The 22,539-nt window shown below is 41.6% G+C and overlaps 1 protein-coding gene across 11 annotated transcripts in view; it reads left to right on the top strand.

The window, feature by feature from the left end:
- Window positions 1–22,539, top strand: part of Chrm3 (cholinergic receptor muscarinic 3) — a 483,981-nt gene that overhangs the window by 254,810 nt on the left and 206,632 nt on the right. For 3 of the 11 annotated variants that reach the window (XM_076572920.1, XM_042278204.2, XM_042278206.1), the window contains one exon: window positions 21,902–21,967. The exons of 7 other annotated variants lie outside the window; for them this stretch is intronic. In XM_076572920.1, coding sequence (XP_076429035.1) covers window positions 21,909–21,967 — 59 coding nt within the window. In that variant the 5' untranslated portion in view covers window positions 21,902–21,908. Of the gene's footprint in view, window positions 1–21,901; window positions 21,968–22,539 lie in introns of those variants that run through there. One more of the 11 variants, XM_076572923.1, reaches the window with a different exon arrangement.

The following is a 22,539-nucleotide window of genomic DNA, read 5'->3' as shown; positions in this document are numbered from 1 at the left end:
TGTATGCACATGTGCACACACACACACACACACACACACACACACACACGCACAAACCATAGACTCCTTGTTATTGTTTCTGAAATATTGAGATGTACTAATCAAGACTTTTTGTGAAGACTCTTAACAAAACTGCTAGAGTCACGTGGACAAACCTGAAGCTAAAAGCAATCCATCGTTATAGACACTGTAGCACAGAAGCAGTGCGCACTGAGCAGCTATCTTCCCATGTTGGTCCTTTAGTTAATGATGGATCTAGATCTAGCTCTTTCCCATCAACATAGAAGGTATTTTCCCTTAAATATTTTATCAAACTGGATCTTAGCAAAAGCTTATAATGTCTTCTTTTTAACTTTATTCATACTGTCATGAATAAAATACTTAATATTCTGTATACTGCATATGATGCTAAAAGTATTCAAGCCCCCTAAACATATTACTCAATGGATTTATACTCACATTAATATTCCCTTAAGGAGCCAAGCAGTGGTGGCGCATGCCTTTAATCCCAGCACTCAGAAGGCAGAGCCAGGCAAATCTCTGTGAGTTTGAGACCAACCTGATCTAAAGAGCAAGATCCAGGACAGGCACCAAAACTACATGGAGAAACCCTGTCTGGAAAAAAAAATCCCTTCAGGTTAATACTATTGTGAACCCCCACATTTATGTTTTTAAAGTACTTGAATATAGTTACAGTGTATGTTAGCTACAGTATGTAAATGGCATGAGCTTTGTATCCAATAGTCCTGGTTTGCAGTTACATTAAAATGTACTGCTGAGGGCTGGGGGTGCAGCTCAGCTGATGGAGTGTTTGCCAGGAATGCCTGAGACCCTGAGTCCTATTTCCAGCATGCCATAAGGAGGGCATAGTGACGCATACCTGTAATCTCAGTACTGGAGTAGTAGAGGCAGGGGGATCAGAAGCTCGAAGTCATCTTGGCCTCATAGTAAATTCCAGGCCAGCTCCATTAGAGACTGTCTTAAAATACAGAAGTAAATAAAAAGATAAAGCTATGGGTAGATAAAGTTGGGTAGCTATGTGCCTTGATTCATCCTAACTTTGATGGTAGTAGGGCTTGCTAGTGAAGGTAGCAGAGTCAACCTTACAGAGTGTTGGGAAGATACAAGCTAAAGCCCTAGGTTCACAGCTCAGCATGGTAAGACCCAAAGTAGCCATATGTGGAACTCAGTAAATTATGTCAGAAAAGGTAAAGGGAAATGTTGTCCACAGACAATGCCTAACTCTGGATCACAGAGCTTTGACCTGTCAGAGTGAGGTTGTTCTTCCCCATCACCCACACACCCATGAGCCCCTGCTGAGGCCAGATAAGGTGCTCCTGCTGGGTCTACTGGACCTTTGCCTTCTCTGTATTCTCAAAGACAATGCCTACTTCAGAAGCCATGAATGGCAATGTAGTTAAAACACAATGCTAAGAGTTTGGTGATTTTATCAGTTCCTCCTTGAAATCAGTTTGTGGAGAGACTTTGAATGGTACTGGGATGCTGAAGGCAGTGCCTTAGCTGAGACACCTTGCTGTGTCTCCTCGGGGACACGGTTCCGGGTTCAGATGTCACTTATTTACACATCCTTAGAACTTGATTGCACCCAGTCCAAACCCAAAATGCATGTTTAGTGACTGTTGAAGGAATGGGTGAACTCAGGAGATAGAGTCCAGTTTTCAACATCTGCAAACCACTGTTTCTTTAGCAAATGTAAGCTTTACAGTTGGTTTTTGTCCTAAAGTCTGATGACATCCCCTTTTCAATATTCGGTCTAAAATTTTACAGTTAAAATTTAAGGTGTTTTCTTGTATTTTTTTCCTCTGTTTTTTTTTCCAATGTTCACAAACTATTGGACTTTATTTTCTTAATGTTTACAAACCATTTAACTGTTTTCTTAGGAGTCTAGTCTAGGTTCACTTTTCTGCTGCTGTGAGAAAACACTGAAAGCAGGCTTGACTTGACTTACCCAGTTGATCACTGAGGGAAAACAGGGCAAGAGCTCCAGCAAGAATCTAGAGGCAGGAACTGAGGCTGAGGCCATGGAGGAGTGCTGTTTACCGGCTTGCTCCACAGGGCTTGTTCAGCCTGCTTTCTTATACAACACAGGGATACCTGCCAGGTGGTGGCACTATCCAGAGTGACCTGGGCCCTTCCACATCAATCATTAATCAAAAAATGCCCCCACAGACTTGCCTACAGGGCAAGCTGATTATGGCAATTCCACAACTGAGATTTCTTCTTCTCAGGTAATTCTTACTTGTGTCAAATTGACTAAATAAACAAAACCAAAAAAATTGCGCTGTGATAAAAACTGTTAAAATTCCAGAGGTTTGAATATTCATTTGTTTGACAATGTTGTTTGCTTTATATATAGCATATGATAGTACTTTTAAAAATTGGTTAGATAGTAAAAAGAGCATAAAGCCTTTAATGATACAAATATTCAATAATCTTTCATTTATTTTGTGGATTTAGGGTTGTTAAACTTACGTTATTCTCCTTTTCCCATTTCTTTGGGAATTTCATACATGAACACAGATTTTACATCATTTTCTTTTTTTGACAATTGCTGTAATTCATTTTTTATTTTATAATTTAATTTAATTTTACATATCAGCCACGGATTCCCCTGTCCTCCCCTCTCCCAACCACCCTCCACCTTCCCCCCAACCCCTCCCCCCTTCCCAGCCCCTCCAGGGCAAAGACTCCCCTGGGGATTCAGCTCAACCTGGTAGATTCAGTCCAGGCAGGTCCAGTCCCCTCCTCCCAGGCTGAGCAAAGTATCCCTGCATAAGCCCCAGGTTCCAAACAGCCAGCTCATGTACTAAGGACAGGTCCCACTGCCTGGGTGCCTCTCAAACAGTTCAAGCTAATCAACTGTCTCACTTATCCAGAGGGCCTGATCCAGTTGGGGGCTCCTCAGCTATTGGTTCATAGTTTATGTGTTTCCATTAGTTTGGCTATTTGTCCCTGTGCTTTTTCCAATCTTGGTCTCAACAATTCTTGCTCATACAATCCCTCCTCTTTCTCGCCAATTGGACTCCTGGAGCTCTACCAGGAGCCTGGCCGTGGATCTTTGCATCTGCTTCCCTCAGTCATTGGATGAGATTTCTAGCACGACAGTTAGGGTGTTTGGCCATCCTATCACCAGAGTAGGTCAGTTCAGGTTTTCTCTAGACCATTGCCAGTAGTCTATTGTGGAGGTATCTTTGTGGATTTCTGGGGACCTCTCTAGCACTTTGCTTCTTCCTATTCCCATGTGGTCTTCATTTATCATGGTCTCTTATTCCTTGTTCTCCCTCTCTATTCTTGATCCAGCTGGGATCTCCCGCTCCCCTAAGCTCTTTTTCCCTTGAACCTTGCCCTTCATTATCCCCATTCATGCCCAGGTTGTTCATGTAGATCTCATCCATTTCTCTGTCATTGGGCAATCCCTGTGTCTTTCTTAGGGTCCTGTTTTCTAGGTAGCCTCCCTGGAGTTGTGAGTAGCAGTCTAGTCATCTTTGTTTTACATCCAGTATCCTCCTATGAGTGAGTACACACACACACTCCTTCATCCAGCTTCTCCAGTGACTCCCACCCTGCCTCTCAACTTCATGGCCTCATTTCTTTCTTCCTTTCTTCCTTACTTACTAATTTCTTTCTTTCTTTCTTTCTTTCTTTCTCCCTTCCTTCCTTCCTTCCTTCCTTTCTTCCTTCCTTTCTTTCTTTGTTGTTCGTTTATTCTTCTCTCATATATTATGTCTTGACTCCAGTTTCCCCTCCCTCCACCACTTCCAGTACCCCTCCTTACCTCCTGTCTCCCCCAGAACCACTCCTCCTCCACTTCCCTTCAGAAAAGAGCAGGCCTCCCAAGGATATCAACCAAACACTGCATAACAAGTTATAATACAACTGGGACATACTTTCATATCAAGGCTGGATAAGGTAACCCAGTAGAAGGAAACTTTTTATTACTATTATTTATACACATATATGTAAATACAACCTTCTGAATCCACTTATCATTTCTTATATGTATATATGTTTAGGGCTGGCTACTTGGGATTAGATAACCTACCCAGGGGACTCATCCCTGGAAAAGACTGATTCTCCCTCTCTCTTGGCAGCCATTAATTGTGTGTTAACTTTTCACCCACGGATAGGCTTTGTGAGATTTCCCCCATTCATCTTGGCATGTCAACTGGCGCTGTCATTGCTCAGGTCTGGTTAGGCACCCAAGTTGCTGTATTTCAGAGGTCATATATAGAAGACATTATCTTGAAGCAGATGGCTCTTCTACTCCTTCTTCCCTGTTCCTCCATGTTCCCTGGGCCTTAAGTGTAGCTTAAGTTGTAGCTGCATCAGTTGCTGCTAGGTACCTCATGGTCAGTTGTTCTCTGCATCATGACCAGTCATGGATTTCTGTGATGATCTCTGCCTAATGTAGAGAGAAGCTTCTTTGGTGAGGGGTGAGAGCTCCTCCTACCTGAATATGTGAGGATAGGTGTTGAGAATACAGTTGGGAATGTTGCTGGTTTAGGAACATGGCAGTAGTAGGCTCTTCTCTTCTAGGTTCTGACTTACCAGCCACAGATAGTTGGCAGGATGTTCAAATAAAAGAACATAATACTCTGGTTATATGATAGTATGTCAAATTTGCCACTGAGTAAGTCACAATTAAAGATTCCTATCCAAAAATTAAAGGACTAAAAGTTGAAGATAATTGTTAAAAATGGTTATCTCCCCATAGATGGAACTCTTTGAATGAAAGTTCTTAGAATAGCATCAATTAGAATGACAGTATGGAATGAGATTTTTCTTGATTGTTGTGTTTGTTTGTTTGTTTCCTGAGATGAATTCTATATTGAAATATCACAGTTTAAGATGCCAGAGGAATGCTGAGCAATGTAGTACTAATGAACGCTTTGTTGCTTTAGCATCGAGCATGCCCTTTGTGCACAGAGAGATTTATATTGGAGTTCAGGCTATGCAAATGTTGGCATAATGGGGTGAAAATATGAAACAATGAATAAAAATGTAAATTTCTCTAATTAGAGTGTTTTTTTAAGAAGAAGGAATAGAACTGTAAATTAGCACAACTTGTGAATTCAATTTTTGATTTATTTGTGTGTACGGTGTGCATGTGGTGTGTGTGTGTGTGTGTGTGTGTGTGTGTGTGTGTGTGTGTGTGTGTGTGTGTACAAGAATATAGAGGCTAGAGGTTGATATCTAGTTTTATCCTCAATCATCCTTCACCTCATTCCTTGAGACAGGGACTTTCACTGAACCTGGAACTTGCTGCTTCTGCTAGGCTGGCTGGCCGGCAAGCCCCAAGGTTGTTCTTGTCTTCAGTGTCCCAGGGCTGGAGTTACAAGCACATGTCACCATGCCCAGCTTCTTGTGTGAGCACTGGAAATCCAAACTAAGGTCCTTGTGCTTGCACAACCACTTTACCATCTCCCCAATTTGAACTCAATCTTTTGATAATCTAAGAAATTGTATCCCTGGTTTAGCAAGCCTATTTGTAGGAGGGATTACCTGTTTTTCACCAGTAAGCATTTACATCTTCCAAGAGTGTTCTTCTTTCTCCCTGGATGACCTGACTTTGTGATGCTTACTGATTTCATGTAGCTTGTGCCAAACATCCTTTTGGACACCAAGGTTATGACATCAAATGAAGTAGAAGGTTGGGAACTGCATAGAGATCACACTCCAATAAGGGGACATAGAAAGTGTAGAGGGTCTCATGTAAAAAAAAATATAGCATCCAAGAGAAGGATCTAATAGGGAAAATTCCAGAATATTCCATGCTGTTATATACCAGTTAAAGTTGAGCTTGCCAAAGGAGATGGAAGAACCCTAGTGTCTTCAACTACCCTTGCTTCTGAATTCTCATGACCCTAGGATGGACTCAAAGTGTCATCTAACTCTCAGAGGGAGATGGGGTCCTTGGAAGGACATCCCAGTTTCTTTCAGAGCCAGTACATTTGCATTCCTCTACACCACCCAAAATCTAACAGATTCGTTTTCTAATTTGTTTCTCCAATGCAAGTTTAAGGGGCAATATAGTATTTGAAATTCTTAAATTGATTGTAGCTAAGCAAAATAGTCACTATAATGGGGCTACGTTAACACAAATTGAGATTTCACACAGAAGCACATTCTCATCTTAAGGGAAAAAATAAAATAAGATTATATTTTTAGGGAAAAAAAGTAGCCATAACGTGGAAATTTATAAAGAAAAATTCTCTGTGAGCTTTGGGGAGACAGTGTCATTTAGAAGGTTGCTTCTCATATTATTTCTAAAACTTCAAAACATTTGAGTGACAGTTAGTGGCAAGGAACATTAAAATATAGATTTATCAAGCTGGGCATGATGGCATACTATATATATTTCTGATCCATTTGCCTATAACAAAGTGCTCAAGCATTTATATTAGTATTCTAAGGAGCTAGGAATCCAGAAAGTGAGGGGCACAATGCAGAGCTGTGGAGATCCTGAAACTGAAGAAGTGGTCTGTGGACTCCAGTTCTGGGTAGGAGGAAGAACATTGGCAAGTGGGTGTCCTCCAGAAAGAGCCAAAGGCGCCACATGCAGAACCAGCATCCTGAGGAAGACTTCTGAAGTGGGCTTCATGAGAACTGCCAGAGACCATGAACACGGCAAGGCATGGAGCTGCTGAAGGGATTTATTTCAAAGACAGAAAAGACTCAAGGTGATCCCACTGAGGTACCATGTCCACCCACACCACAGAGGTGGAGCTGAGAAAGACCCATCTTAAAGGGCAGGCTTGTAATTTCCTTCTTGGAGACACTCTGGTTTCCTTTTAAATTTATCCAAATCCATCATGCTTGTAAGGAGGTAAGTACTGGGAAGAACTTCCAAAGTTTCAGTTCTAAGGTTTGGTTTGTAAAAATATGACAGGTTGTGTTTGTTCTAAGAATTTTCCCTCACACATGTTGCTAAAATATCCTCCTAAGTCTTACGAAGAAAAAGATTGTATTTTAAAGGTCAGAGGCCACAAGCTCTTCCCCCATTTAACCGAGAGGCATAGATAATAAAGTCCGTGCATTCAGTTTGATTTAAACAAAATGTCAGCCTGAGAGCGACTGCTAAGCAATTATCTGAAGATAGATTAGAGTGACATTAAGCTGTGTCCCTTGTGTCTACCTAGGGATCTCATCACATAATAATTCATCCATTTTTATGCTTTAAATACTCTTTCTCTGGAGAAGATAGCCAATCATAATTTTAAATAATCTCTAAATGTTTTATGGGAGGCTAACCTTTCTGTTCAGCCCTGCTGGATGAGATGCTGAGCCCATATCTAATTTGAAATGGGATGTCCACTCTCGCCTCAGGATTTACAGCCCTCTGAGGCCCACTATCTAAGGATTCTGTTAATGACCAAGTGTCTAGAAAAATCAACTGTAAAGTGGAGAATTCAAAGAATCCTTATCTCGGTGTTTTGACAGGGACCCCGAGGCAAGAGACTCCAGGGAATCCGAGGCTCTTAATAAATTAGTGGCTTCAAATGTCACCAGCATCTACATCAGTTCCCTGTAGATGCCTTTCTTAATACTTTCTCCAGGACCTACCTTGAGTTTGAAAGTTAGTCTCTAGCCAGCAAAATGGCTCAGCCGTGAAATGGCTAAGCATGTCACCAAACCTGATGATGACCTGAGTCCAGCTACTGGAATCTATGTGCTGGAAGCACAGAGCTGACTACCTCCAGTTGTTCTGTAGAACATGTGTGCACACACAAGAACACACACACACACACACACACACACACACACACACACACAAGAACATATATACACATGTACAAATAAGTAAATTTTAAAATGTAAAATAAAAACTTAAAAGTTAGTCTCAGTTTCAGATATATGGAACAAAACAATGTCTCCTAATGAAGTATCTGGAGGCTGGAATCAGCCCACCAGGGAGAGAAGTTTGGGAGATGAAGATAAAGGATGCTTTTTTTCCCCTGAATTTTGCATGTGCAGACCCGGCTTTCTTGTGGGACAAGGTTTATATGGAGTTGAAGAGAATTAAGGTTCAAAGATTAACATCTGGCAGCTTAAATCCAGTTAGAGAATTCTGACATATAAAAAATAATGGAAGATCTGTGGCTCATTACAATGCAGACAGATGAGCTCCGTAAGAAGAAGCAGCTGGGATGAAGGGAGGGGCTGCCCTCTCCCACTGCTGGGAAACTATCTATTTTGAGTAGGAGCATGGAGGGACCACAAAGGGATACTGTAGCTATGTTCCATGCTGATGAGACCCTCTCATGAGTCTCCAAATTGACTGATCCAGGCGATCTGCAGGAAAACTCTTTTTAAAGGGGAGTTATTTCCCCAGAGGAAATTCACTAGTCTTTAAACTCACAAATGGCTACACAAGAGAAATTGCTTGCTCTTTGTACCCAGGACAAGGCAGACAGCAGCAACCCAAAGCTCTCGAGTTTCATACCAAGGATGGGGGTGAAAACTAAAGTGTCTGTGATTGCTCCATGAGCTGGACTGAGGAGGTCTTGTCATGTTTGATTGGGCTTCTGTCCATTAGGACCTAAGATTGACGCCTTTGTATTTTCAACCACTTCTCTGAACTTTGTTTCTGTAATCCAGAAACACACTGAGTAAGAAATCATGGTGTGTGGTTCTGTCTATTTTCTCCCTTTCTTCATGCACACTGTGCTTCTGCATCCTTCACTCAGCTTTGTAGAAAAGTATTATGATTGCTGTCTAACCGAGCTCTATAAAATTTTCTACACATCTCAAAAATGGACTCTTTTATCCTCTTTTTCTTGCTATGATTATAATGATTCTGTCAGTGTTGTGGATTAAATTGGAGAAACTCGGACATTTCTATGTAGCTCTCAGGAGTTAACAATGGTTAAAGATGTCATATGGGTAATGACTGATGTGATTGATAAGACTGGAGAATTTATTTAAAAAAAGGAGACATTATTCTCTCTCCACATGTAACAATAATGTGAGAAGGTAGATTTTTCTATAAGCCATGATGGAAGTTTTCCCAGGAACTAGATTAGTCAGAACCTTAATTTGGGGCTTCCTAGACTCTAGGAATAAATATATTCTCCAAAGAGAATAAATATATGTTAGTTTAGCTATTGTGTTAATTATTTTTCTTATCTCTGTGACCAGATACTTGACAAGAAGCAATTTAAAGGAGAGGTTTGTTTTGGCTCACAATTTGAGAGGGTACAGTCCATCGTGGTAGTGTAGAGGCGATGGTGTTAGGTAGCAGGATGGTACAGTTGAGTCTCCTCACTTCATGACGGATCATGAGGAAGAAACTGAACCAGAGAAGAGGCTGGACATAAAGTTCTAATGCCTACTCCCAGTAACCCACTTCCTCAACTGAGCACTGACCTAAAGATTCTATAGCCCTCCAAAAGCACCACTAGCTAGGGATATTCGAGCCTGTGGGGAGACATCTTGTCTACCCAGGTATTTTTTTTAACTAGGTTAGGTGATAACATCGCAGAGTTCCCTTCCTCTCTGTACCTGATAGAACTTACTTGCTAATGTAAATAAAGGATATGTTAGCCTCTAACCAGTATAGGAATGACTGAAAGCTGTATTTTAGGAAGATGATTTCCAGTCCCTTTACACATAGCAATAAATAGATATGGTCTACAGTACATTGGTATGCAGTGAGCTTGGCATTGTGCATATGATAGGCAGTTTTCAGATTATGTTGTATCTGTGGAGTTTTTAAAAGGTGAAAACAACAACAAAATCAACTGTCATAAATCTGAAACCTAGCCAGACCTGTTGACCCAGGCCTGTAATCCCATCCGCTTGAAAGTCGGAGGCAGAATTGTGAATTCAAGAACTGCTCAAACTACAGATGAAGTTCAAGGCCAGCCTAAGTAATTCGATTAGATCTTCTCAAAAAAAACGCATAAAAATAAGGATTTGAGTATGGCTGAGGGATGTCTCAGCAGTTGAGAGTGTCTACTGCTCCTGCAAAGAACCCAAGTTCAGTTTCCAGCAACCACATTAGGGTGCTCACCACAACCACTGTGATTTCAGCTCCAGGAGCTGTGGCAGCTCGGGTCACCACAGACATCTGCACTCACATACACAAAGTGCATGTGCACGCACACACACACACACACACACACACACACACACACACACACACAATCAATCAATCAATCAATCAATCAATAAATTGGATATTTTAAAGAGGTGGAGCTAGGGATATGGCTCAGTATTAAGAGTATTTGCCTAGCATGTGCCAGGTATTGGGTTCTGCTACCAATAAAGGAGAAGAGATCAAAAGCTTTCTAAAGTTTATCAACAGAATAATGAAAGGGTGATTGACAGCTGAAGATTTAGCAGTCTGAGGCCTGCCTTTGGTGCCATCCAAGGCCAGCTGAAGAAGGCACCACAGGGATAAAGCTTTCTGGAAGATCACTCGAGGACACAGACTTCACCCTAGCCCTGCTTTCAGCCTCACCACTGTTTAAAATGCTTTGTTCATCTGTGCACGCACACAGATCCTACAGCTGCTCAATCAACATCGTTCTTGAACCAGTGAATGCCCCAAATGAAAGACTGAGATGAGTAATAGACACCAATCTAGGGACTGAATCAAAGACCAGTGATTTCTACAGAAGTGGTGAGTGAATGGAGAAAGCTCCTAATGACAGAGTCTGGGTGTAATCTGGAAAACTGGGAGACTTGCCAGGACTAGGATTTACAGACCGTGCAAATGGCTAGGGGTTCCATGCTTTGTTGTTAAAGATTTATTTCATTTTGTTCTATGCATATGTGGGCATGCATTTATGAGAGTAAATGCCACTAGCACACAGGTGCCCATGGAGGCTAGGAGAAGACATTGGATCCCCTGGAGCTAGAGTTACAGAAAGTTGTGAGCCACCAGACATGGGTGCTGGGAACCAAACTCAAGTCCTTGGCAAGAGCAGCAGATACTTTAAACTGATGAGCCATCCCTCCTTTCCAGCCCCCATATTCTATGTCTTTTTGCTTCATAAGAAACCTTCTTTGAGCTAGGCACTATCAGCATAGCATTCACTTTTAAATATATCACTCCCTCCATTCCTCCATTTCTCCCTCTCCCACCCCACCCCCGTGTGTGTGTGTGTGTGTAACTATCCACATGAAGGTATGTCAGGGAACAGGTATTGAGGGCAAATACCTGGCAAGTGTGCGTGTCTGTCATCTTCCACCTTGTCTGGGACAGAATCTCACCGCCGCACATGCCAGGCTAGATAACCTGCATGCTTCCCTTCCAGGCACTCCCTGGCCCTGACTCGTCTCCCCCATGGGACTGCTGGGATTATAGACACATGCTGCCACTTTCAGCTCTGGGGAGCCACACTCAGATCCTCACAGTTGCTCAATACTCTCAACTCACAGAGCCGTCTCCCCAGAATTCACTCATTTTTTGAGATGAACAAGTTAAGGTTTCAAGATATTGTGCTGTAAGTGACAGTGGCAGGACTTGAACTCAGGAAGTCAAAGCAGCCTGTTGTCTCCTCTCCCTCATTCATGGGATGAATCACTACCTCTCAATTTTATTTATAAAATTGATGTTTATATAAACATAAAACTGTGGTTGCAATGAATACAACTCTCAATTATCTTAGAAAATGATATCACACCATGAATGTACCTCACTTCCCACTAGGACACTGTAGCAGGCTCTCGGGGGTTATAAAGAACTAACATAAACCATTTGCCACAGATTACAGGAAGTCCAGCCATAGCATGCATGATTAGGATTAAGATTAGGATTAGGATTGTGTCTCGGGTTCCATATAACAGTCTTGAATGGATGAGTCATCTGAGTTCTGACTCTCTCTTGGTGTGCATGTGTCTGTCTGTCTGTCTGTCTGTCTGTCTGTCTGTCTGTCTGTCTGTCTCTCTCTCTCTCTCTCTCTCTCTCTCTCTCTCTCTGTGTGTGTGTGTGTGTATCTATCTGTCTGTCTGTCTCTCTCTGTGTCTGTGTGTGTGTGTCTGTTTCTATATGTGTGTGTGTGTATGTAGTCTGTGTGACTGCAGATGCATACATGCCATGTAACACATGTGGAGGTCAGAGGACAGCCTCAGTTATGGGATGTGGAACCTCACTCTATCTTGTTTGAGACAGGGTCTCTTATTGCTTACTACTGTCTCTTAGGTGAGCAGACCGCTGAGCTTCCCAGGATTCTCCTTTTTCTTGTTTCCCATCTCTATAAACTATTGAGACTACAGATGTGCATCACAGGATCTGGTGTTCATGGGTCCTGGGTATCTGCACCCGGGTCCACATGCTTGCACACCAAACACTTTATTACCTGAATCATCTCTCTGGACCAATTCTTAATCTTTCACATGTGGTCTGGAATAGGAAAAGGTGCATGTCATTACTAAGTCTACAGTACTTAGGGAATGTGAATCAGTCACATCATGCTGAGTTACTATATTTTTGCTGGTCGGTGTTAGAATACTCTCTCCCCCTCCCTCCTTCACTCTCTCTCTTCCTGTCTCCCTCCCTGGCTCCCTCTTCCCTCTCTTCCTCTCCTTCTCTTTCCTTATGACCCCCTCTCTTTCCCTATCCCCTCTCCTCCCTCTCTCCCCTTGTCTCCTCACCCTCTCCCTCCCTCCCTGTCTCCCTCCCCCTCTCCTTCTACCCCCTCTCTTTTCCTCTCTACCCTTCACTCTATCCTTCTCTCCTCTCCCCCTTCTCTTTCCCTCTCCCCCTTTCTCTCCCTCTCACACTCTTCCTCTCCCCCTCTCTTCCTCTCTCCCCCTCCTTTCCTTTTCTCTCCCTTTGCTTTCTTTGCCTCTCTTTCCCTCCCCTCTCTCTTCTCTCTCTCTCTGTCTCTTTCTCCCTTCCTCTCCCTGTCTCGCTCCCTCTCTCCTACCCTCTCTCTTTTCCTCTCTCCACTTCTCTCTCCCCCCTCTCTCCTTCTTTCTTTCCCCTTTCCTCTCCTCCCCTCCCCTCTCTCTTCCCTCTCCCTCCACCCTCTCTATCTCCTCCCTTCCCTTTCCTCCCTGTCTCTGTCTCTGTCTCATTCTCTGTCTCTCTCCACTATCTCCTTATGCAGGCCATAATGACCTCAAATTGATAATCCTCTTGCCTCAGCCTCTAATAGGCCCACATGCCTGGCTTTTTCCTATCTTTCACTTAAAGATACTATATTTCTTTTTTTCCCTAGGAATTTGGCCTTTAAAATCAAAGGGATTAAAATATTCCAGTCTCTTGCACATTAATGAGCATATGAAATGGAAATGAACTAAAAATTCTGAGTCACCTTTTGTATTTTAACTTAAATGTTAAATTCTAAAATTACCACACTAACCTTGATCTATTTCTTGAATGCAAAATAACCTCTTTATATTACATTGTACATATATATACACACATATATGTAATTTTAGTCTCTATTTTAACTTTGCAGAAGTATGTATTTATTATCATTTATGCTACAGAACAGAAGAATAGAGAAGTTAATGTAGATAGATTTAAAACTGATTTAAAAGATTAGTAGATTCAAAGGGAACCACGAGTGAAGAGGAAAAGGTCGAAGGAAAGAGAAAACCAATCAAGAGAGCACAGGGTGCAGAGGAGACAAAACATCATGTTTCCTCTCTCAGGGCATGTGTGTGCGATGCAGGCAGAAGGGAGAGTCTTGGGAAGAAGGAGGGGAACAGGAAGAAGGGTGAGGTGGGATGTGGGGTGGGGGGGGACACGACATGTGAGCAGTCTTCAGGAAAGTACAGGCATGGAAATGCCCTACAGAAACCTGTTATTTCCATGCTAAAGAAATACAATTTATCATGTGAAAAAAAGACTTGTTTGGTTTGTTTGTTTGGTTGGTTGGTTGGTTGGTTGGTTGGTGTGGTTTGGTTTTAGATAAAATCTCACTCCATATCCTACCATGTTCTGGAACTCACAGAAATCCTGGCATTTCATCCTCCCAAGTTATTTTATTTTCTAGAAATGTTTCTACATAGCACTTTTAGTCTCTTACACCCTAGTCTTTGCTATTTTGTGTAGTGTCTTATGATGATACAGAGCCCTGACAAAGCAACATGTTGTAAAGTGTTAAGATTGAGGAGACAGTTTCCTCCTCTGACACCCTCATGTTACCTGGGTATTCATTTTGCTTCATTTTCATGAGAAATTTGGTGGACCTTGAGTTGTAGTAACCCAAATCACTCTCCTTGAGACTGCTCACTACAGTATTCTGGAGTAACAATGCGGCAGGAGCTGTCATTACAGGCTCTGGATGGGAGGATGGAAATTTCTGCCATATGAATCTTTAAAACAATCACTGCACTTACAGGAGCTTGTTCTTACTCTCAGAGGAAAATTAGAAGGGAGAGAAGGGGAGAAAACTCACTCTAAATTATTCTTTTAAGAAAGAAAATGGGACTGGAGAATTGGCTTAACAATTAATACTTGCTGCTCTTCCAGAGAAACCAAGTTCAGTTCCCACCTGCTGAACATCACTGGTAATTTCAGCTCTAGGAACCCAAGAGGCATATGTGTGTGCGTGCACGCGCGCACGCACACATACACACACACATGAACAACATACACTCACACAGATACACATACATACACATAACTTTAAAAATACTTTTAAAAGATAAATTTTTCATCATCTTCAAAATATTTTATTTTTGCTATTCCATAATTAGATTCTGAATTTGATTCCACAATTTGTTTTGGGGGCATTATTTAATTTCACCAACCTGAGGAATATTCTAAAGAATACCTGGAACTCATTTATTCCAACCACTTCAAAGTCATTTATCTTGATTTCTTTCATCACTTTCCACTTTTAGGTTGATTAAACTTGTTCATTGACAAGCTTACATGTATGTCCTGATTCTCTCTACTGTCACCCCTATTCTCTCTGATCTCCCCCTACACCTGTCAGCCCTTTCTCCTCCCCACATGTCCCTTTTCCATACCCCTTTGGGTTTTGTTGTGTTGTTTTGTGGTCCTCTTAGTTTAAACTGACGGTGTGGCCACAGGTTTGGCCATAGCCATTGGAACATGATAGGTACACCATTTGGTACACAAGAAAGGCCATGGTTGTCCCTCTCCCCAGAATCCATCAGTTGCCAAAAGTTCAACAGGCAGGGACAGCGCCCTATGAGCCTCTCTTCTATTCATAATTGGCTGTTGATAGACCCTGTCTTGTACAGGCACAAGACAGGCTTCTGCAGCTGCTGTAAGATTGTGTTTGCGATGGCCATGTCATGTCCTGAAGAGAGAATTCTGTGTCTCTTAATGAAAGCATTATTTCTGTCACCATCCTTATACATGCATGATATGCATTTCCTTCTGATTAAACATCTTGCCTCCCCTTTCCACATGTGCTAGACCATATTCTCCCTCCATGGCATTGTTCACAACACAGAGAACACACAAGCCTTTGTCAAGGGATGTGCTAGAAAGTACAAGTTTAAACTTGAAGCCAGACATGTTGGCTGTTTGCTGGGGCATGGCCTTGGGCAGGATCTTACTCTCCCTAAATTCTAGCTTGTGTCACCAAAATAGAGGTGACACCTGCCCTGTGGCATGGAAGGAACCCCCACATCAAGAATACAAGTACACTGACTTTTTCCAACTATAAATTGCTCTAAAATGTTAGCTGCCGTTGGCCTGACAGCTCAGGTGTCATGGTTGAAGAATAGGCACTGATGTCTCTCCCTAGGAGGCATCTTCACCTGTCATTTTCACCTCCAAGGTTGAAGGGCAAGATATTTCCTGTGTGTGTCAGTTTCCTTGTTTTTAAAATGAGAGCTACAGAATATATTGGGGTGACTCACAATTGTAATATCATCACCCAGGAGGCTGAAAGAGGATGGCTTTGAGTTCAAGGCCAGGATGAGTTATGGGCAAGACCCTATCACAAATTGAAAAAAAAAGGAGGAGGGGAGGAACAGATGAAGGAATGGAGGAACAGAAGGGGGAAAGAAGTGAGAGGGAAGGAGAGATGGTTGGAGGAAAATGAATGTATGGAAGCACCATTTTCCAAAGGGACAGTGCAATTGACAGAAGAAAAACATGTAAAGAGCATATAGAAGAGCACCAACAAATGATTAATATTGTCTTCAGTGCACATATTCAGTGGCAATTATATATTTACCAACATAGTAATAAATGTATGAAGAAGAAAATGAAGATACCTTTCATTCTGGCTCATTTTTATGTGATTTAGTTCTTCTATTCATCATTGAATAATATATATTTGCTTCACAACCCAATAACATAGAAGGAAAAACAAGTCATCAATGATCAGCTATCCAAACATGACTTCTGCTGGGTACATTTCAGAGTATTTGAGCCAATGATTGCAGAGAACCTGGACCTAAGCAAACAGTGACAGAAGAGTGATGGGTTTGGACTGTAAAGAAATAAGTCCCTAAGAACAGAGGCTGGCGAAGTAGAAAGGAGAAGGAAATGGCAGAATTGGAAGACTGAGAGTTTACACAAGACTGAGGTGAACTCCCACCACTCTGTGCCCCCCGGGGGCAGAGCCACACTTACTCTACTGTGACCTTCACAGGATTTGGCCAACCTCTGATGTAAACATTCTTAGGGATATTGTATAAGAGCTAGCCCATAGACAGTGCCCAAGGAAGCCACATTCCAGCCTTATCCTCAAAATAAACAAATAAATAAATAAGATATATGTCTTAGTTAGAGTTTCTATTGCTGTGAACAAAAACCATGACCACAACAACTCTTATAAAGAAAACATTAAATTGGAGTAGCTTACAGTTCAGAGTGTTAGTCCATTATCATCATGGTAAGGAGCAGAGTGGCATGCAGGCCAATGTGGTGCTGGAATAGTAGCTGAGAGTCCTTCATCTTGCAGGCAACAGGAAGTCGACTGAGACACTGGGTGGCATCCTGAGCACAGGAAACCTCAAAACCTGCTGCCACAGTGGCACACTTCCTCTAACAAGGCCATACCCACTCCAACAAAGCCACACTTCCTAATAGTGCCACTCCTTATAAGATTATGGGGGTCAATTACATTCAAACTTCCACAGTATATGTGGAAAACATGAGTAAATGGGCTTGGTGCCAAGCATGATGACCTGAGTTTGATTCCTAGGACCTACATATTTAAAAAAGAGATATGACTTTGCAAGTTGTCCTCTGATCTCCACAAATACTTACATTATCCTGGCACTTACATTACACAGAAAGACATATGCATGTATAAGTACACACACACACACACAGAGAGAGAGAGAGAGAGAGAGAGAGAGAGAGAGAGAGAGAGAGAGAGAGTAATTTTTTAAATTTTAAAAAATAAAAATAGGATAGAATAATGAAGAGTACTTAACCCTGAATTATTCCCTTTATGCACACATCATAAACCATGGCCTTTGTGGGTAGTGAGTGAAAACCAGCACCCCAGAAAATAGGAGAAGAAGGTGACTAAACTTGATGTCTTATCTGTCTTCTTATATACAGAACTGGAGGAATATTCACACACAGGGTGGGAGAGCATTAAAAAACAGATGCTGAGAAATAAATGACACACCAAGTTTTCACATGCATTTTTGGAAGACAGGCACTATGAATAATTACTATTATGTAAAGTCATCCACTATGATGGGCATTATGGATGATGCAATGCCTGTCCTTGACATTGTTAGGTAATTATGAGCAGATTACTTCAAATTTTTGGAAAAAGGTCACTTTTCTAATTCTTCTTTCAAAGGTCATTATTCCTAAACCCCTAAGCATTCTCAAGAAACAGTTCTTCTTGAGTAGCATGTAGGACAATAGCTTCAGAGTTTGAAGCAGATTTGTTTAGATGATGCCATGGTTCAGTTTACAGTTGTGAATGCTTCAAATGCAGAATCATGCCTCCTTCATAATCTGACATTCTGGAATTCTCTATCTATACATTGCTTAATTAACAAAGAATAAAGTGAGCCAATTGAATAATTGCATTATTTGTGTAGGAGTTTATGTGTGTTGCTGAAGGCTATTACATTCTTCAGCCATATGTGATATATATATGGTATATGTGTGTGTGTGGGGTGTGTGTGTGTGTGTGTGTGTGTGTGTGTGTGTGTGTGTATGGTTTAAAGCACAGAACATGTAATATACTCCCAGGCAAGTATGTCCATGTTTAGCCACAGATAATTGTTCAGAAAAGAAATGTCTAGTTAACTAAGACACCAGACCTTGCTTAGTAAAGCCCCTTCACTGATTGGCTTGTCCTGCCGGACCCCTGTGGTAGCCAGCCACCATTCTACAGAGGGAGCACTGAGTTCAGCAGGAAGTTTTTGAGTGTCAAACTATGTCCTCTGAGCTCTACTGTAGGTGCCCTCACCTTCCAGAAGACCAACTCTTATTCTCCAGAACCACTTGTAATAAAAAGCAGAAGAGATCTATCAGTTCTTCCTGGTGAGTCAGTGTGTTCGCACAAACTGAAAGCAGTGAGCACAATTTTAAAGTTGCAGATGCTTACTAAAACCTTTGCCTCTGCACCTAGCTAAAAGTGGAATTATTTAATCAAGCATAAAAACATTTGCTAAATTTATATAAGTTGATGGTGTCCAACTGTGTCCCTAAAGAGAATTTGGAAAACACCCATTTTCTTTCCAACAACACTGAGCATGAAAATGTAGGTTCAACTTTCTAAGCATTAGCTAGAAGATAAAAGGAATATTTAAGAAGAACCTTGGGAAAGGGCAGGAGGAATGGGCTTCACTTTTATTGTCTTCCTTTTATCCTATTCCTAACTATTCAGAAGAAATGAATTTTCCTTCACTCTAGAAGAAAAACTAATCCTGGGTCCCTATGCCTTCCTATTTTTAATAAATCCTTTCCTGTAAAAAAGGAGCTGATATCTGGGAGCTGGGGAGATGGCTAAGTTGGTAAAGTACTTACTGCACAAGCAGAAAGCCCCGAGTTCAGATCCTCAGCCCTGAAGTAAAAGCCAAGTATGATGGTATAAGCCTGTGGTCCCAGTGTTGGAGAGGAGTTCAGAGGATCTCCAGGGCTTGCTGGCTAGGCAGCCTAGCCAAATTTATGAGTTTCACATTCAGTGAGAGAGGCTGCCTTGAGAGAATGAAAGAGGGGGTGGAGAAGAAGAAAGAAAGAAGGGGAAAAAAGCAGTGAGCAGTTAAAGAAGACGCACATTAACTTCTGGCCTCCACATGTTCATGCACACTGGCCTCTACATGTTCATGCACACTAATGCATATGCACCTGCACACGTGAGTGTACACTAATGCAAATGCACATGCACACATGAGGGCACACTAATACAAATGCATATGCACACATGAGTGCACACTAATGCATATGCAAATGAACACGTCTGCACATGAAAACCACAACACACACACAAATAACAGAGTTGATATCTGATAAACAGCCTTATAAAATAAGAGATGAATAACAGCTCCAAGGTTCTTCTGAATTGCCTTCTATATCCTTCTAGAATTTCTCTTCAATCCTCTCCTTCTTGAGATGTTGATATTATATAATGCTACTATCTCAGATTTGAAAAGGACCCCAGGATTATCAGCCTAACATCCCCTCTAATGTCTTCCCAGCAAGTGTCCATTTAATCTTGACAGGAGCACATTCTGTGATAGGGAGCTCACAGTCTCACAAGTCAGTCTAATTTACTGATACCCATCTCTGACTGCTGGAAGGTCACAAAACCCTAAGAGGCAGTCCAAAAGTCTGCCTCTTCTCCCCACTGGTATTAGGACCACTCTCGAGAGGGATCATGAAGAGAACAATCCTGGTTCCACTTATACCCGATAACCCTTGAGGAACTTGATAAGAACTCTCAAGTCTTCTTCCGGCTCAGTATTATCAGTTCACCCTGGTCTTTATGTGATAGAGCTCTGAATTCCATTAACATCCTGTCACGCTCAAGATGTCCATGTCTGTGTGCACATTCCCACTAAAGCATGAGTCAGGTGGCTATGGCTGCATTCCAGCTTTGAGTTCTTGGGTATTTGGGAAGAAAATCAAGGAAGATCTAGGGTGTCTTATTTCATTAGTTTGTCAAAGTCTACCATATTTTCATACTCGGCTAAGTCATTCATTACTCATCTAAAATGTCTGCCTACTTTGAAGAACATTTCGACTTGTGGCCATTGTCCAAGCAGGCAACTTCCTCAGCTGAACACAGTACAATAGACCTGAAGAGCTTGAAGGATAAGAGCTTCCATGTCACTCATTATGAGTACCTTTTCCTCATGAGTTAAAACCAATTTGACATGTGTGTGTATTTGTATAAGCACCCAAGCTATACATACATGTGTGCAGGTCAGAGGGCAGCCTAAGGTATCATTCCTTAGGAGCTGTTCACTTGTTTCTTAAGACAGAGTCTCTGATTAGCCTTGAGCTTGCTGATTTGGGTAGGCTTGCTATCTAGAAAGCCCAAGGAGTCTGCCTGCTTCTGCCTCCTCAGAGAAAGGATTGCAAGCATGCATCACCATGCCCAGCATTTTTATATGTGTTCTATGGATTGAACTTGGTTCCTTGTGTTTTTGTGGCAAGCATACTACCCACTGAGCAATCTCCCCAGTTTCCTTTCTATCAGATTTCTCTGCACTTCCACTTAAGCCATCCCTGGCTCTCTCTTTTGATAATGACCAAAGTTGCTGAGGTTAAAGATTGTGTGGTCTGTAGATAGGACCTGGTACCTTAGAGGAGGAGAAAACACTGTATTGAATTCCCATTTTGTTCTTAAAACTGTATCATGGTGAGCAGCACTAGAACCAGGAGGTATCCAAATTCTTGGGACTTTTCTTCCCTTTCCAGGGTTCCCCACATTCCTTTCTCTTCCTTTGGTATTTCCTCCTTCATCAAGACTTGGCATCACAATGTCCAAGTTCTGCCTTTAAAATGACAGTATTTTAGAAATAATGAGGCTTAGCTCTTCGCCATGAATCATCCATCCAGCTCTGATCTCTAACTTCTTATTACTTGTATAACATCATGGCATAGTTTTCCTAAACAATCACCTTCACTGTGTTTGTTCTGCCTCAAACCTTAACAGACTCAAGTCAGATATTCAAATTCTTCTATACAGAGTATGTGGAATCCCTCATGTCCCACCTTCCTCACCTACCCAGTGATGCAGGATGATCACTGGGAGTCTGAGGCCATCCTGGCCTACATAATGAGTTCTTAGGCTATAGTAGGCTTCAAAGAAAGACCCTGTCTTAAAGAATTAGTAAATCCACTTGAACTTTATGTTTTATTTGCTTCTATCAAAAATTGTTTCTACATACAAACTTCCAATATCAAATTTTCCCACTATGAAAAATTCTTAGAGTACAGGCTACTTGACAGAATAATGTCACCTTTACCTTATTGAAGGCCACTTTTTCAGATTTGAGAAAAATTAAGACAAACTGGAAGTACTTCCTACTAATGAATTAAATCTAGTATCAAAAATAGACATACTATCAGGAATTTCATCCAAAGAGCCATGGGAAACCAAGCTTGGTGGTAAGTGTCTGTAATCCCAACACTTGAGAGGTAGAGGAAGGGTCAGAAATTCAAGGCCATCCTTGGCTAAATGGAGAAGTAGAGGTCATACTGGCCTACATGAAACCCTGTCTTACAAAAAAAGGCAGAGATTAGCATGGGGATTTATTAATTAATGGAAAAGCATTTCTTTTCTATTTTTTTCAAGACAGGGTTTCTCTGTGTAACAGCCCTATCTGTTCTGGAACTCACAAAGATCAGCCTGCCTCTGCCTCCAAAGTGCTGGGATTAAAGGCAAGCACCGCCACCACCCCAGTGGATAAACATCTCTTATTAGCATCAGATTTAATATTTCCACTGGACAGCATCAGAGTGGCTTTGTGAAGGTGGTATTTCCAGAACATATGCACATTTGTCTTTTAGGCTTTTTATGATGGTCGCAAGGACACTTCTTCTGGCTTTGTTCATTTTAAGGAATCATTGTTTGGGGTAAGTTTTTGAAATTTTCATTTGCAGCTTTGGAAAAAACATATGCTAATGTGACTATAATTTCTACACATATTTGTGCTTTGGAAAAGGACAAATATCTACACTGTATCCTGCCCTGGTAGAGGCACAGGCAAGAGCAATGAAGAGCTTTCTCAGGAAATAGTGATTTTAGCTTTCCTCCATCTAAGGAGAGTTTTGGGGGGAATTGTGACTTCGATATTTTGGGGAAAAGTTTTTATTTCAACTGACAAAAAACAATTGACCATAATACCACACACTGCTAAGGAGTACACTGGTGTTTGGATATAAGTATGTCTTATGCAGTGATCCAGTGCAATGATCCAGTTTGTCTAATTAGTATACCATTGCAAGTACTTAGAATGTCTTTGTAATAAAAACATTCAAACTGCAATAACATGTTAGAATGTGTGTGTTCTTGTTTATTATAGTGGCATACCAGGTGATGCCAGAACTGGCCAAGAAGGCTATATCCTATTCTGTGTTGACTACTACTGGATTCTCTCTCCCCTCCCTCCGTTCCCTCTCTCCTTTTTCCTTCTGTTTTTCCTTCA

Source organism: Peromyscus maniculatus, chromosome 5 (assembly GCF_049852395.1).
Source record: "Peromyscus maniculatus bairdii isolate BWxNUB_F1_BW_parent chromosome 5, HU_Pman_BW_mat_3.1, whole genome shotgun sequence".
Classification (NCBI taxonomy): domain Eukaryota; kingdom Metazoa; phylum Chordata; class Mammalia; order Rodentia; family Cricetidae; genus Peromyscus; species Peromyscus maniculatus.
This window is presented reverse-complemented; position numbering and strand designations above follow the sequence as displayed.